Source organism: Tenrec ecaudatus, chromosome 6, assembly GCF_050624435.1.
Source record: "Tenrec ecaudatus isolate mTenEca1 chromosome 6, mTenEca1.hap1, whole genome shotgun sequence".
Taxonomy (NCBI): Eukaryota; Metazoa; Chordata; class Mammalia; order Afrosoricida; family Tenrecidae; genus Tenrec; species Tenrec ecaudatus.
Genome location: NC_134535.1, coordinates 78783708 through 78801023, shown reverse-complemented (window position 1 = coordinate 78801023; position 17316 = coordinate 78783708). Strand labels below are relative to the sequence as shown.

The following is a 17316-nucleotide window of genomic DNA, read 5'->3' as shown; positions in this document are numbered from 1 at the left end:
TAGTCATCGTGCAAATATACAAGTTTACTTATTTTATTTTTTGTTATTCCTTTACTTTTACAATATTATAATTATGTCAATATAGCACAATTTAAATCAGTTTAAGCCCTCTTTCACATTCATAAATTTCTTTATTCAGTTATGATTTACAGGGCTACCTTATTTATTTCTCAATCTATTCTGAAAGAAAAAATTTTGTTTGGACTATTATACCACTTGTTTTAAAATAGAACATCCGTATAAAAAATTAGGAAAAGAATTAGGTACTAGTAATGCAATGAATAATCAAACCAATTTCCATTCCTTATAATTGATTTTCCTATAATATATCATAGCTAGATGAATTCCCTGGGCATTGTTTTGAGCTTTAGATTTGTCATGAAGGATAAAGGGCTTGGACTAGATGATTAAAAGTTGAATTCCAATAAAAATTCCAAGTATAAAATGAAAGTTTAGTTTGAAATGGAACTAGGCATTTGCAGGAACTAACTATTTCTGTTATCTTTTTCCAGAGTCTGGAGATGGCAAAAACTTATACGAAGCCCAAGGAGATGGCAGAGCTGGTCAACACGCCATCATGGATGGACAAAGGTCTGGGCTCTCAGAATGAGATTAAGGAGGAAGAAAGAAGACCAGCTGCTTATGGGATACTTGGAAGCTTAGCTGAAGAGCCGGACAGTATTGAAGAGGAGGAAGAGGAAGAGGATGAGGAGAAGCCTAAGAGAAGAGGCCCCAAGAAAAAGAAGATGACCAAAGCTAGACTTGAGAGATTCAGGGCTCGGAGAGTCAAAGCCAATGCCAGAGAAAGGGCCCGGATGCATGGCCTGAATGATGCACTGGATAACCTGAGGAGAGTCATGCCTTGCTACTCTAAAACCCAAAAGCTTTCCAAGATTGAGACCCTAAGACTGGCCAGAAACTATATTTGGGCATTGTCTGAGGTTCTGGAGACTGGTCAGATACCTGAAGGGAAGGGCTTTGTGGAAATGCTCTGTAAAGGGCTTTCTCAGCCCACAAGCAACCTAGTGGCTGGATGCCTACAGCTTGCTCCTCAATCTGCCCTCCTGGGGAAGCATGAGGAGAAATCTCCTATTTGTGACTCTGCCATCTCTGTCCAGAACTTTAACTATCAGTCTCCAGGTCTCCCCAGTCCCCCTTATGGCCAAATGGAAACACATCTCATTCATCTCAAGCCTCCAGGATTCAAGAGTCTGGGAGAGTCTTCCTTTGGCAGCCACCCACCTGACTGCAGCACGCCACCTTATGAGGGCCCACTCACTCCACCTCTGAGCATCAGTGGGAACTTCTCCTTGAAGCAAGATGGCTCTCCTGACCTGGAAAAATCCTACAGCTTCATGTCACACTACCCCTCTGCAGGTCTAAACTCAGGGCAAGTTCATTCAACTCCTTTTCAGGCTGCAGCCCCCCACTATGATGTTCCCATAGATATGTCCTATGATTCCTACCCCCACACTGCCATAGGGGCCCCAATCAATACCATATTCACTGATTAGGTCAGCAAGGCAAGCATTTCGGATAATGCTGAGATATTTCCCATAATCCAAGTAGTTCAGTTGAAGAGTCCGTGATCTTCAAGGAGCCTTGTAGCTAGATACCAAATGCAGCAATCATCTAGCCCATTTGTGCCTGTCGCTTGAAGGCACCTATGAACCACATCTGCCATCCCCTTTTCTCAGCTTTGCACAGTGTATTGATTTCTTATTTAGGGCACTGAAGCAAAACTATTTGGTGACATACAACCATTTGGAAGTAGGAGAGAAGACCAAGGTCCTCTTTTAGAGGCCTCCAAGCCCACTGAATGATCTATGCCAATTAGTTCCCCGTCTCTGGTCTGTTCAGAGACGAGGCACTTGTTCTAAATACTGTTGTTTTCTAAAGTTTTTCACACCTCTGAAGTTTTATGACTTAGGGGATCATTTCAAAGGGAAAGAGCTGAGCAAAACCAGAAAACGGCCACTATGCGTGGCATGATCGAACGGAAATGCCCATGGGAACACACACTGCAGGTTTCTCAGCTCAACGAGAGCAACGATTGAACATGCTTGAAACATGATTGAAACTACTGAACGATAGAACTTCTCACCCGCCTAACCCCATGCCATCTCCCTAGAGACTAACAGTCTCACTGGGCTGTCACTCTGAGTAACTAAGAGCATTCTTCAAGAGATTAGCTCTGTCTTCTGTGGAGCTGAAAGCTGAACACCGCTTTAGTGATGTAAGAACCCTGAGAGGTCTGATACGACTTGATTCTTGACCAGATTTCAATAGCACTTTTCTCAGAACCAGATGTGGGGCAAGCAAGTCAGTGAAACCTCAGATCCTTTTGGCTAGTGGGATTTAGAGAAATAATCAAGAGTCTAGATCACTCCATGACCTCCATAATGAGAGGGCTCTGAAAATTCCGGTGAAACTCAAACACTGCTTCATAAAGCACAAACGGCCCAGACCCATACTCAAGAGCAATACAAAGGCTGTTGACCGCAATATTTACTCATAGGCTAGGGATTCTCTCTAGTTCACGCCTGCCTGCAGGCCAGCCATTGGCTTTCTCTTGGCAATGAATTTCATCTGGCTAAAGTAAACATGAGACAACCGACCTCGGCCCACAATAATAGCATATTTCCCAGCTGCACCGGTACCAGCCAATTTAGTGAACAAGATTGAATTTTTCAAAGATATGTACAATTTATTATCTTCCTATTACTATTGGGTTCTTCTTAGTCATTCGATACCTATTGCCATTAGTCAATTCCAACTCATAGTGACTCCATGTAGGGTTTACAGGCCTTAGAAAACCTATAAACCTTAGGGATGCAGGAATGAAAATCAGTCTGTGTTTTCATCAGTTATGCCAAGCTCTAGGATGTTTGTATTTCTTTATATAATACATCTTCCTTCCATAGTTGTATTAATTTTATAAAATTTCTTTCTCCAGAGAAATTAGATATGAGGAGTTTCACTGTCCTGCTCAAGTTGCTGGGACCATTACTGAAAACATCAAGATCACATCTTGCCCCTGATAGAAAGGATAACGCATAGGTACACCATTAGAACAGAGCAATAAAATTGATAAGCCAAATTAATATTTCACAGTTCAGTTAGCTCCCCCAATCATGCCACACTGTGCATATTTTACCCTCTTAATCATTGTTATCTCAGCTCATGTTATTTTCTCTCCATTTTTTTCTTGCAGTACTTGCCCTGATACATTTTGCACCAGTGATTTGTAAATTTACTGAAATGTAGCCTCACAGAGGGATGGTAAGCCCCACCAGCCACCAAAGTGGTTCCCTGTACCATGACCTGCCCAAGAGGAACAGGCAAACAAAACGATCTTTAAAGCCATCTTGTTGCTTCCTGGGTGTACCCTGGCATTTGCCTCGTTGATGGTGTGTGGAAGGGTTCATCCTTGAGGCTAGCAATTTCTGACATTGAAGTATGTAGGTAGTGAATGTTGTCTGGGTTATTTATTAGCAATTATTTATTTAATTTATTTTTCCTTTCATGACAATTCCTTGGGGTTTATAGAGGTTCCTTAACACTCCACCCAGCCCCAGCCCCAGCCCCAGCCCCACCTAACTCTACTTCACACCCTGCGAAAGCCTCAAGTTGGAAAATAACATACATTTGCTAGAAAGTCCTGATTTTGGAGTCAACAGAAAGGAGTTTAGTCCAGAACTACTTGTGATTCTTTTCTAAAAAGCAGCAATAATTTGAATGGCTATGCAAGTAGATCTTTTTAAGGGTTTTTTAATCACTTTTCTCTAACACGAAGCAGGGGTTTTTAAAAAGGCACCTGTCATTTGTGGTGTGAGGACTATAGAATGCATGAGCTCTGGGATTGTGCCAGAGGATGCTACGGCTGAATTACATTCCGGGAAGTTAATATACTTTGAAAAACCTTATTCCTCGACCCAGGGTGAGTGCATCCTTCTGGAGGCTCTCTCTGATCAACAAAACAATTATTTAAACCTTTTGTATAAAATCAAAAACAAAGCAAAACTGCTTTTGCTCCCCCTTTTCTATCTGAAATAAAACTGCAAGTCTCACTAATCCATTGTGCTGTGTGTTTGTCTTGAAAGCTTTTCTTCACTGTCATTTATCCATTTTCTTGAACTCTCAGTCCTGTGAGCAGCCAGCAGAGCCCAGGCTGGCCTGCTAGAAGGATTTGCACATTCCCTATATCAACTGACCTTGCCTGAAGAGTTGAAAGGGCTAAGCGAAAAAGCTAGCAGCTCAGAAATCCTGGTCTCTGCAATCAACTGTATAATAAGCAAGTGAGAAAATAACTCCACTTTACAGAAATCTCCAAAGAGCTCTGGTGGCACATTGGTTAAGTGCTCGATTGTTACTCCAAAGGTTGGTGCTTTGAACCCACTAGCTGCTCTGCAGAAGGAAGCCGTGGCAGTCTCCTTCTATACACATTCTCAATCTCGGAAAGACTACAGGGCAGTTCTGCTGTCCTGCAGAGTTGCTGTGAGTCTCAGTCAACTCCAAGGCACACAGCAGCACGTGGGAGATCCAGCTCTCCAACTGAGGAAAGCGGGGCACGGGAAGCACAATTCTTATTAATATTGTTTTTGTTACAGTTGTCACCAGAAGTAAGGTGGGAACTGGCATGGTCACTGAAAGCGGAGTGCACAGCGGTTCCTTTGAAATCATTGACTGGATCCGGTGACCAGTGCTTTACCCACATTTACAATATCCTATTTTCTAACTCCTCACAAGGGCACATTACTTAGCAATCCTCACAGACAGACTTCCTGAACTGGGGAAGTATCAAACCCAGTCTTTGTGTTTTTTCTTCTAGAGCATTGAGATAGTTGTTGATGCTGGTTGGTGTTGAGTCAATTTGACTCACGGAGAGACCTCATGGGTGGCCATGTGGCATCTCTGCTGTACAAAATTGCTGACCTGGGTGGGTCTCAGTTACCAGCCTTTCTGCTGGTAGCGGAACATTTAGCTGTTTGTACCATCCAGCCACCTAGGATAGAATGGAGTCTTCTGGTAAACGTTTGTGATCTTTTGACCGAAGACTACGTAGAAAAAGAATGTGATGTGTTCACAAATGCATATAGTCCTATGCGCTGTATTTCACCCATTTACAGTCCCCGAGCATCATCTCAGGGTCAGGCACTAAAGCAAATGATAGGAATACTGACCAAAATGAATACGGTTGTGCTTTGCAAGGCTCGCAGTCGGGCAGACTAAACTAACTACGCACTTTTACTCAGGCAACTCAGCATCAAGAGCGATGCGAGGTAAGTGGTTCAGGTGTTAGAGATATTGTTTGGCAGGGGAGGAATCTGATACTCAGATATTTACTGACTTACACTTGGACAGTGAGCTAGGAGTTAAATGCTAGATTATCTAAAAGCCATTACAATATGATTTAGATGAAGAAGGTCATGCCTCACTAGTGGCTAAGCAAAACACATTTGCTGGGATGAGATTAGTGGATTATATAACAGTTTTGGATAATGTAATTGCTAAAAAGAGTTAATACAGATATTAAGTGTAGCAAAGGAAATTGTGGCCAAGGTTAGGTCCATATGCATAGAAGCAAGGAAAAAGTAATAAAACAAAGGGAAGTTACAAGAACATGAAATCCAAAGAATCTCTTCATGAATGTCAGACTACAAATGGCCGAAGTGGCTGAAGCCTCAACAAAGGTACTGTTTACAAGGCACTCACTTTTTATTAGTCATAGTACTACCTTCTTTATATTGAGTCCATTTTCAAAGTGAGCCAGTGAAATTGGTGCCAGGTATTATAGAAACCTACAGAGAAATATATACATAAATACAGGGAAATAAGCTCTTTAGTCACCGATGATATTAGATGATTGTACTATGACACTTGAAGTTTCTCTCATCTTCCTATTTCCATTAGCTGTCCATATTTCCATTAGTTGTTGTCTATTTACTCTCAAACAGAGCAGCAAATGTGCATATGTTATAAAAAAACAACAGATGAATGGATCACTGAAGGGCAGACAGTGGATGAAGCAAGACCGGGCTATCAAATATTACATCGAAAGCAGTGCTTAGGTGGCTTATGTAGTTTCACAATTATTAGCTATTTTAAGGAAATGGGATACCTTCACTTTAGTATGATTCAGAAGGCAATTTTCTAAGCATGTGTATATTTTCTAGAGGAAATTGTGTTAACATTCCTGGCAACTGAAAGACTAATCAGGTACAGTGTGTGTGAAAACAAAGATACTATAGGGAAAATTAAGAACTTTACAACTGTCCCCTTTCCCTACGTGGGGAATTATAAATGCAACGTGTCTCCGTTAGCTCTTTGAATAATCCATGTTGTGGATTATTAATGAAAACTACTTAATCTGAAGCTTGTTTCTTCATGTCAACTGATACATGCCTAATTTTATGTGTGTATATGAATGTGTATATTCAGTATGAATATATGTATATTCAGAAATATGAATATATTTCAGGAAATTCATGGGAAACTAGAATTAAAATATAATGGAATTTTCCTCTAAGTTTTTGAAGGCTCTCATATATGTATGTGAAAGTATTTCTACATATATACACGTGTGTGTCTGTATCTGTTTGAAGGCATGTATATTGGGACAGTTATACATTGATGGGTATTTAACACACACAGGGGAACACACATGCAAACGTTTCCCTATGCGTGCATTCCTGGTTGGTGCAAACAGTTCATGGACAGTATCAGAAGCCTGGTGACCTACTTGTGAAAAGTCAGCCATTGGAAACCATGTAAGACACAGCTTGTATTCTCGCACACACGAGGCCACCACGAATCAGAATAGGTGCACTGGTAATCAGATAAAAAGGGAATGCTTTTTAAAAACCTTGTTATTGTGACTCAGATAGGGTTTTACATTTCAGACCATCAATTTTGTATTTAAAAATGTAAGCTACGGAGGTAGTTAGTTTATCATGCCAACCAGGCCGATAAACACCTGTGAGATTAATTGAAGGGTGGAGAGATAAATGGCTTGGCAAGCCTCGCCTTTCTTGTCTCTTGTTCTTTGATCATCGGACCAGTGTGCAGCTGCCTTGCTTGTTCTGTGCCTCCATTTGCAAGCTACGCTACCTGTGGGACACCTAACCTGTGGATGGTGTCGCTGTAATTTGAGGTTCCTTTAAGACCTGCTTCTCCACACCATTGGAATTTCCGTCTCTTGAGCTGTCAGAATCTGTCATCTGGCTGACTGTTGGTGACCTGCCTTGCTCTTTGCTGCCTGTGCCGGCATAGCCTGGATTGCTCTACAGAGGACTACCTGGTCGCCCTCAAGACTTGAAGGACCGCCAGTGTCTCACAACTGTCTCACGGGAGTGAGTTGCACTGAGCCATTTGTACTGCTTTATAATTTAACTGTTTATTTCTTATGTTATCTATCTATCTATCTATCTATCTATCTATCTATCTATCTATCTATCTATCTATCTATCTATCTGGTTTTGTTTCTCTAGAGAATGCTGTCTAACACAGTTACTTATCAAAAATTTCAATACTTTGCCTTACCTCCCCACCCCCTTTGATTTCTCTTCTCTCTCTAATAGAATACTATCTTTCCTTTCCCCCAAGTTAACACTTGAGGGGAAGACTTTTGGGATCATTTAGCTTTTAGTGAGTTTATAACCTGAGTTCTTGCCTTACTTAATTAACTCAAGGTTAATAGCTGAGTTAGAAGGTTACACATGGGAGAAACAAGAAGTGGAAAAAGAGGCAGGAGGGAGGTGAGGCAGGGGTGTGGGGGGTTATCTAGTCAGTCTCATTGGGCTGAATCTTGAGTGACATCCTGAGAACAGGAAGCATTCTTTCTTGAGAGGAACCAATTGTCTCTCTTTCTCTGAGAGCTGGGCTCAGAGCTGAGCTGAGCTGAGCTTATGCAGATCCAGATCCAGGGCAAATAGGCACGTGGCTGCCCTGCCCAAGGCTAGGCACAGTCGCAAGCTGCTCAGGGACCTGGAGCAGACGCCCCCCCTGGCTCCTGCTCAGCCCACTGCTGCCAGCCGGCAACTTTCCTCCTGCCAGACCCCTAGGCATGCTGATGGGAATAGCACAGAGATCTAGGACACACAGACAGATGGAGGACCGGGGGGTTGAGAACAGTTTGGGAGGAGCAAAGGAAACAAATCTGGGAGAAGTCTGGGTGATGCTCAGGCAGGGAAGGGGGTCCTGCTGCAGTCTCCTTATCTCCAAGCAACTTCAAAGTGAGACATTTTATCACCTGAAAGAAGGTTCAGAAGTAAGGGCCCGGACCTTGCCCTAAGCCAAGCAAAATAACACACAAATGAAACAAACAAAACAACCAACAAGTAAGTCTGATACTACTGAGTAGAATCCAATTCAGCGTGATGCCACATGCTTCAGAGTACAATTGCACTTTCTGGGGTTCATGGAGACTAATTCTGCCTTATAGACTAGCTCTGTGCTCTATGGGGGTTTCAGTGGCTGATCTTTTAATAGCAGATTGCCAGCCCTTTCTTGTACAGCACTTTTGGATGGGTGATAATCTTTCGCCCCATGATTGGCATTGGGGCTGTCTGGCATCCCTTCCTCTTCCCTATACCTCACCTCTCATTCACATGCTTCCCCCCGACTGCATGACCCTGATTCAGGTGCTCAACACCTGTCTTTCTGAACTCAGGCAATGGCTTTCTCCAAGTTTCCATTCCTTCCGTTCTCAGGTTTATCCTGATTAACCATTTTAAAAAGAAGGCCAGAAGCACGCCATTTCTCCGGGCAAAAACCTGCATCGGATCACAAGGTGTCGAAGGGCACAGGTATCAGGCATCATCAGAACAAAAAATATTGCCGTATTGAATGCGTGGGGGAGTGCGGAGTGGCCCAAAGCCCATTTGTAGGCCACTGGAGATCCCCTTGCAGAGGGGTCTTGGGGAGGAGACGAGCCAGTCAGGGTGTGATGTAGCAACTAGCAACAATGAAAAATACAACTTTCCTCTAGTTCTTAAATGCTTCCCTCCCCCCACCCCCCGTCATGATCAGAATCCTACCTTGCAAGTCTGGCTAGACCAGAGGATGTACACTGGTACAGATGGGAACTGGAAACACAGGGAATCCAGGGCAGATGATCCCCTCAGGACTAGTGGTGTGAGTGGTGATACTGGGAGGGTAGAGGGAGGGTGGGTTGGAAAGGGGGAACCGATTTCAAGGATCTACATGGGACCTCCTCCCTGGGGGACGGACAACAGAAAAATGGATGAAGGGAGACATGGGACAGAGCAAGATATGACAAAATAATAATTTATAAATTATCAAGGATTCATGAGGGAGGGGAGAAAATGAGGACCTGATGCCAAGGGCTTAAGTGGAGAGCAAATGCTTTGAAAATGATGAGGGCAACGAATTTACAGATGTGCTTTATACAATTGATGTATGTATGGATTGTGATAAGAGTTGTTTGAGCCCCTAATAAAATGATTTTAAAAAAAGAGGAGCTGACACTAAGGGCTCAAGTAGAAATAACGTTTTGTAAATGATGATGGCAACAAACGTACAAGTTTGCTTGATGTAATTGATTTATGGATTGTTACAATATCTGTAAGAACCCCCAATAAAATGATTTAAAAATTTTAAAAAATCTGCATCGGTTTCTCAACCACTAGGGAACGGAATCCAAACTTCCCAGCCCACCTTTCCGCCCCTTCTTCCCACAAATTGCCTCGGTCGATGTTTCTGGTTAGCTGTCTCACTAATCTCCCCTCATTCTCATCGGAAGCCGCCTCTTGTTCTCCTCCCACCTTCCTTGCCTCCCCTTTGCTGAGCTTCTCGGAACCACTGTTCCTGTAATCACGGAGTACAACTGCCCGCTGCCAACGCTCCGGAAAATGCCCATTCCAGGACTGGGCTTGTCTTCATCTTCATCTTCCCTTACTGAAATTGTATGGATCCTTCAAGGCCCAGCTGGAAGTCCTCTGCCCCCAAGTATCCCTATGATAACTATTGATTCCTTCGTTTGAAGTTTGGAAGAGCCCGGTGGCAGAGTGGTTACATGTGTGGTGGCTGACCACAAGGGCACAATTAGAAACCACCAGCCACTAATCGGGAGAAAGATAAGGCTTTTTGCTCCTGTAAAAAGTTATGGTCCCAGAAACTCACACGGGCAGCACTACTCCATCTTATTGTGTTTCTACCCACTGGAATTTGACTTCTTGATGGCAGTAGATTTTTGTTTTCTGTTTTGTCTTTTGGAATTTAGGTAATCATGATTGTTGATCGTAGAAATAAAGTGGATGTTTTCATGTGTGCTTCCTCTACAAGTTTATAAGCTGTTGAGGGGAGAGACCATTTTATTCGCTTGTTGCAGTAACAGCTCCCAGTATGGTCCTTGGCATTTAGTAAGGAAGTGAGATCAGGCACATTTGAGGGCACATGTAATACTTATTTTGAAACAAATTTTTTTCTACTCTGTAAAGTATCACAAAGAAGTTCAGATAATTTCCAAGTTTTGTCAACTCACAGATGAAGAATGAGTATTCTTATCAGAAAGGATTGCCTTTTCCCCTTGATTATATATTGAAATGACAAGTTTTCCCTTCTTTTCTTCCCTCCCTCCCCCCTTTGTTCCTTCCCTGCCTCCTTCCTTCTTTACTTCCCTCCCTCCCTCCTTCCCTTTTTACTTGCTTTTCTACCTCCTACCTTCTCGTCCTCCCTCCCTCCCTTCCTTTTACTCTCCCCTGGAGGCTTCCAAGTTTGTTTCTTTTGATATGAAAATACGTTTTTTTGCCCTTTTTCTAGCATTGGTCTCATGCAGCATGTCTTTATGAGAGTGACTAAATTTGATCAGCATAATAACTTCTAAATTTGTAGAACTGTCTTTTTTGGAGTGGCATTTGAACCAAAGCGTATGTGACTGAAAAATCCTGTAGACATGTCAAACCTCTTATCTATCCAGGACCCACTCTACACGGGACTATAACAAAAATGTGGTTTCAATTCTTCTTCTATCTGGACAAACCCAGAGTGGCCAAGGTGACCCATTGTGGTGCAAGCAGCCTGGGGTCTGGCTGAGACCACCAGAAGGCATTACTGGGTTGCTGTTTCGAGTGTAACTCAACTGGAACCTAGCTACAAAAGAGTCTTTCCACAGAAGTGTCAGGGACTGACACAGAATCGGGGGCAACGGATACTGTGCCCACAGTAGGGACAGTCCAACAAGACTTTCAAGGAGCATTGGGGAAAAAAAAAGAACAATCCGCCCCGAGAGGGAGCACTGCTGAACCATGCTGCCCTGTTGCTGAGCAGCAGCTGCCAGCAGGAAAAGCAGCTGCAGCTGGGCTTCGAAGCCTGGATTCCCAGGAAAAGTAGGCACCAGGCAGAACAAAAGGAAAGGAGAGGGAAACATGGGGCAATGCCCCAGGCTCCCAGGATGCAAGACTCCACTGCACAGAAGTGTGTGTGTGTGTGTGTGTGTGTGTGTGTGTGTGTGTATGGGATGTGAATGATGCTCAGTACTGAGAGCACGCTAGATTCACACTCAGACCATTTAAAGCCATCTTTGCCCATGGAGCGCTACGAGTGGGAATCTAATCCAGAGCAGTGGTTTTCATTTATTTACTTATTTAAGAAACAGGTTTTTCCCCCTGCAGAACCAGTTGCACCTGAGTTTGCTCTTCTCCCACAGATCACCTTCATCTGTATCTAAATGACCCACAGAAGAGCCAAGTGTGGGGCTGCTAACTGCAAGTGGCGATTCAAACCCACTAGCGGCTCCGAGGGGGATAGACCAGGTTGTCTATTACCAGAGGTTTGCAGCCTCAGAAACCATATCTATATCGTCACCATCAGTTGGAATCTTGATCACAGGTTTATGTGTACTTTTAAAACGAAAAGTTATTAAAATGGTTTTCTCTAAAATTCTGATCCAAATGACTGCATGTCTATTCTCTTTTCAGTCAATATAAATGGAAACAATGGAACATTTTACCTCTTCTAACTATACCTCTAATAAGTCCTCTATCAAGAACTCCAGTCTGCTCTTCACATGAGCGGAATCAGAGGCAGAGATCAAGGGGATGCAAATTCTTAGCAATGGAAAAGAGGCCAACATCGCTCTGTATGATTCTCTAAGTAGGATTTCTAATTTGCATCTTTAAATCACCTGGCCAACTTGTCCTTGGCATCAACTTATCCCTCCGGGAACTCAAGGACCTGTTTGGAAAAGCATTTTCCTAGTTGATTCCTAACCAGCTCTCCTGCCATCCTTGCTCTTTTACCCTGCCAAGCTCTTACTTAGATTTCAAGAGCCAGCTCAAATATCATGTATCCTGGGAAGCTTTTAAAATCCTTCTCCCAACACACACATTTGCCAAAGCTGGATGAGGTGCCTCTATTCTGACCTCTAGCTCATTCGCTCACCTCTACAAAGCATTTCATGCACACGTCTGACAGAGCATTTAACACGTTCTGGGATATTCTTGCATTTTTAAGTACGGTTTCTGAAGACTATGCTTACTGAGGGAGAAAAATTATAGATGTCTGTCCTTCGTACCTTGCAAAGAGCTTAATGTGTGGCAAAAAATTGAATTTATACTCATGGAATGAACAGAAGAATAAATGACGGAGCTAGAATCAAGATCAGACATGTGACAGAGCAGATCAGCATTACTGAAAGACCAAACTCAAGGCCAGGAACAACGGAGGCTGTTCCCTGGTCAACCTGACCTTTTCTGCTCTGAACAGAAACTTAAGAACAGCATCTCTCCTCCTCCTTCCCTGACACCCCCATAAAAATCCAGTCATTCTAATTTTCTCCTCACATATGCCTCCCCCAAAATCCTTCACTACTCCAAAACACTTGGCTTCTTTTTCCCTTGGTCCCAATTGTTCCCCTTTCTATAGCATCGGAATCTCATTGTCCTCTTTGCCCTATTCCCTCCTGACCTCTCAGCCACATATTGTTAGATGTCAAGAAGGACCCGGTGGCAGCTGGGCCTCAGCAGGACAGGCCTGGCGTCTCCAGGGTCTCGTTGGCAGGTGCTGGAATACTCAACAGCCCCTGTGTCTTCCTCCCATCTCCCTTTCTCAGGTCCCATGCCCCCTCTCACAGGCACCCACCCCGTCTCTGGGACTGTGATCAGCATGACTGGGTACAGGCTTAATTACTGAAAACAGTTTGATGTTTTCCCTAAATAAATTTCAGGTCTTCATTCTGGACTGCGTGCAGCCCTATGCATATGTCTTCTCAGTCATGTGTCCTAGGTCTTTTAGTCCACAAGTCCCTGAAGACACACTACCATTGAGTCAATTCTGACTCCTAGAGACCCTAGAGAGAGACTCATTCTGACCCCATACATTTCAGAGACTAACTCTTTACAGGAGTAGAAAGCTTCATGATTCTTCCTTGGAACAGATGGTGGTTTTGAACTGCTGACATTGTGATTAGCAGGCCAATGATTAACCTACTACTCCACTAGGACTTGTAGGGCATCCTTAAATGCCAGGCTTTAACTCTGAACCTCGCCTTATTTTCATATGCAAAAATATCTAATTATTTGAGCCTTTAAAATATTGATTCAATTACTTACAGCTCTAGTCAGTACTGTAGTCAGGAGCCTGGGAGTGTAGAGGATTAATTGTTGGGCTGCTAACCACATGGTCAGCAGTTCAAAATGACCAGCTGCTCTGAGGGAAAAAAATGAGGCTTTCTACTCTGGTCGAGAGTTAAAATTCAGACCAACAGGGGTATTTCCACCCTCTCCTTTAAGGTCACTGTCTTAGTCTGGGTACATTTAGAGAAACAAATCCACAGAAACTTATGTATAAGAGTGTTTTATTTAAAGGGTAAGTGCACATCAAGAAAACATCCCAGCCCAGTGCTGCCCAAGCCCACAAGTCAAACATTAACCCATACATCCAACACGAATCCACAAAGTCCTCCTCAATCTCACAAAACACACACTATGATGCCAAATGCAGGAGAAAAGCCAAATCAGAGAATGGGTAAGCATCTCAGTGCTGGCAGGGTTCTCTACATGGCTGCTCAGCACCCAGGGCTGCATCAGGGTAGGTCCACGTGGTTTCTCCTCAGGGATGTCTTGCAGGAAGTTAACCTTGCCAGCTGAAGCAGGGAACTGATTAAGGCAGCTGAACCCTGGCCCGACCATCAGAAAGCAAGAGATCCGAGAACCAAAAAGGCGAGTCTCACAGAGCCATTTATCCCTGCGCCCTTCAATTAAACCCACATGTGTTTATCGGCCAGGTTGGCGCAATAAACTACCTCAGTCACTCGGGGGAAGAATCAACTCGATGGTAGTGAGTTTGAGTCGATGCTATAAGATTAAAAAAGAAACTCAACAAACTGTCCTTGCTGATTCCATGCATGCCAGACTTATGCTATGCTCCATGGGGTTTTCAATTGCTCATTTTTAACAAGCAGATCCCCTTGAGTTTCTAACTAATCGGACTTTTTCAAGAGTTGCCTCTCAGTGGGTCCAAGCCACCACTCCTGCTGTTACTTGTCAAGTCGTCATTGTTTGCATCACCTGCGGACCCCTCCTCACAAGGGAGCCTCACCCAATTCTAGCATCTCTGTCGCCTACTGTGGCCCCCTCAGGACCTGCAGGTATCCTAGCATTCCCTCCTGGCAGTTAGTGAGCCATGGGGTAGAATATAGCAGACCTAGCCCATATGTGACTCAGAAGAGCGAAACATCACACATTAATTCTGTGCTGGTTATAGTAGTAGAAAGTTTATAGTTATCAAATCATTTAGTCCTCACAACAACCCATGGGTAAGGTCAACCCTCATTTAATAGATCATGAAATTGAGACTGTCTACTTGTTATTTTTCCAGAGTCACGCAGCCAACAGATGACAGAGCCCAGACTTGACATTTGTGATTTTACATAATATGATCTGTCTCAAAAATCCACAGGGCCATTTCTACCTTGTCCTATAGGGTCGCATGGGTCAGAATGGACTCAACGGCAGTGAGTTTCTACTAAAATTAATTTAAAATGCCATCATGCTTTATAAATGAAATTATAGTCTGAAGGAATATAGGAGTCAGGAACACAGAATGATTAGGAAAACTTAGCTATTAAGAACAAGCTCTCCATTATGAGAGAAAAATATTTCTTCCTAATGTTTGAGAAAGGAGAAAGAAATTTGTATGTATCTGGAATCGATAAGATAGAGGTCTAAGAAGGCAGAGAAATTATGGAAAGCTTGGGCTTTTCATTTTCTCACATCTTCCTCTCAATCTCTCACAACTGTCTTGTCATTGCCGCCAGTCTTAGCAATCCCACACTGGCGATGAGCAGTCCTTATACCAGGGACATCTTTTTTTCATTAAATGCAAAGTTTCTGCATTTGATTGGAGTCCCAAGGTGATGCAAACAGTTAACATAATCAGCTACTAAAAGAAACGTTGGAGGTTTGAGTTCTCTCAGAGACACCTCCAAAGAAAAAAAATCTTACCATAGTGAATGAAGGGGGAAGTGCAGAGTGGAGACCCAAAGCCCATTTGTCGGTTACTGGAGATCCCCTTGCAGAGGGGTCTAGGGGAGGAGATGAGTCAGTCAGGGTGCGATGTAGCACTGATGAAGAATACAGCTTTCCTCCAGTTCCTAAATGCTTCTTCCCCCTACCCCCACCCCCAACTATCATGATCCGAATTCTAACTTGCAAGTCTGGCTAGACCAGAGGTTGTACACTGGTACAGATAGGAGCTGCAGGCACAGGGAATCCAGGGCAGGTGATCCCTTCAGGACCAGGGGTGTGAGTGGCGATACTGGGAGGGTAGAGGGAAAGTAGGTTGGAAAGAGGGAACCGATTACAAGGATCTACATGTGACCTCCCTGGGGGATGGACAACAGAAAGGTGGTGAAGGGAGACGCCGGACAGGTCAAGATATGACAAAATAATAATTTATAAATTATCAAGGGCTCATGAGGGAGGGGAAAGCGGGGAAGGAGGGGAACAAAAGAGGACCTGATGCAAGGGGCTTAAGTGGAGAGCAAATGCTTAGAAAATGATGAGGGCAATGAATGTACAGATGTGCTTTACACAACTGATGCATGTATAGATTGTGATAAGAGTTGTATGAGCCCCTAATAAAATGTTTTAAGAAAATAAAAAGAAAAGAAAGGGTAGGATACACATGTATAAGCAAATAAAGAAAAATAAAAGTTACCAGTAATATTATCATCCAATAACTACTAAGTAACATTTTAGTAATAAAAACTGAGATAACAAACAAAAAAGAAAGTCCAGGCTTTCAACTTCTGAAAAATCAGCCACTGACAATCCTCCCTTGTGAGGAGGGGTCCCCAGGTGATGCAAACAATGACGTACTTGCCAAGTAACAGCAGGTGTGGTGGCTTGGACCCACTGAGAGGCAACTCTTGAAAAAGGCCGACTAGTTAGGAAACCAAGGGGATCTGCTCCATCACACAAAGCCCAGGGAGCTTCTTCATGGGCTCAGATACTACCCTTGGAGAAATGGATTTAGTCCCTGAGTTAGGTCTGGTTTATTATTCATTCCTACTTCCTCAGGGCTCTGATGTGTTTCATTAAGGCCACCAGTCAGGATTCAATTCTCAACTCAAGGTCTTGTTTAGAGACTTAGCCAATCTCTCACTGCCTGCCTCGGATACCACGAGTTGCTGGCCACACTGATGAAGACATAGGAATCGTGGGAAAAGGAGGTAAGTATAATTATGACTCTTCTCCTTTCTCCTGGAAAGGAAGTCAATGAAGAATCAATTATGGTGAACCTTTTCCAGGATAGAGCAGAGAGGATTGTGGGATCCTTAGTTCCTCTTAAATATTTATATTGGCTCAAGGAGACAGACAAGCAAATAATCGGGTAAATCCCTCAATAATTTGTGCTCAGAGGAAGGTTGCTGCCTCTCTTGGGTGATATAGAATCAAATGTTTCATTTTCATTCTAAAATTTGAATTGTACCCAAGGGTGAAAAAGACTATTTTCTGATTTCCCAGGGCAGTAGGACAGTTTTATAAAGTAATAGAATAGCTGGAAACTAGTGATTCTGGGTATGAGGAGCATTCTAGAAAGCATTAAATAGTTTGTGGATAAATAACTTAAAGGAAGATGAGAAATATACTTCAGGCAAGGAGGGGCAATCCCAGAATTCCCCCAGGACCAGTGGGGAGATAGTCAAAAAGGTCAGTGGACAGACCTGGAATTATGTATACTTAAATTTTTTTAAAAATTTAATCTTTTGTTTCCTTTTTGTTTGGTCTCTGTTTGCCTATGTCTATAAGATAGGCATGGCAAGCAACTCAAGGAGAAAGCAGTTGGACCAAT

At 43.1% G+C, this 17316-nt stretch overlaps 1 protein-coding gene across 1 annotated transcript; it reads left to right on the top strand.

The window, feature by feature from the left end:
• Nucleotides 1-521: 521 nt before the first annotated feature.
• Nucleotides 522-1514, top strand: NEUROD4 (neuronal differentiation 4). The gene has a single exon (XM_075552918.1). The coding sequence runs from the start codon at nt 522-524 to the stop codon at nt 1512-1514; it is 993 nt and encodes a 330-aa protein (XP_075409033.1).
• The last annotated feature ends 15802 nt before the right edge of the window (nt 1515-17316 follow it).

Coding starts and splice junctions, on each gene's coding strand:
- NEUROD4 (XM_075552918.1), top strand. CDS start 522: ATGGCAAAAACTTATACGAAGCCCAAGGAGATGGCAGAGCTGGTCAAC.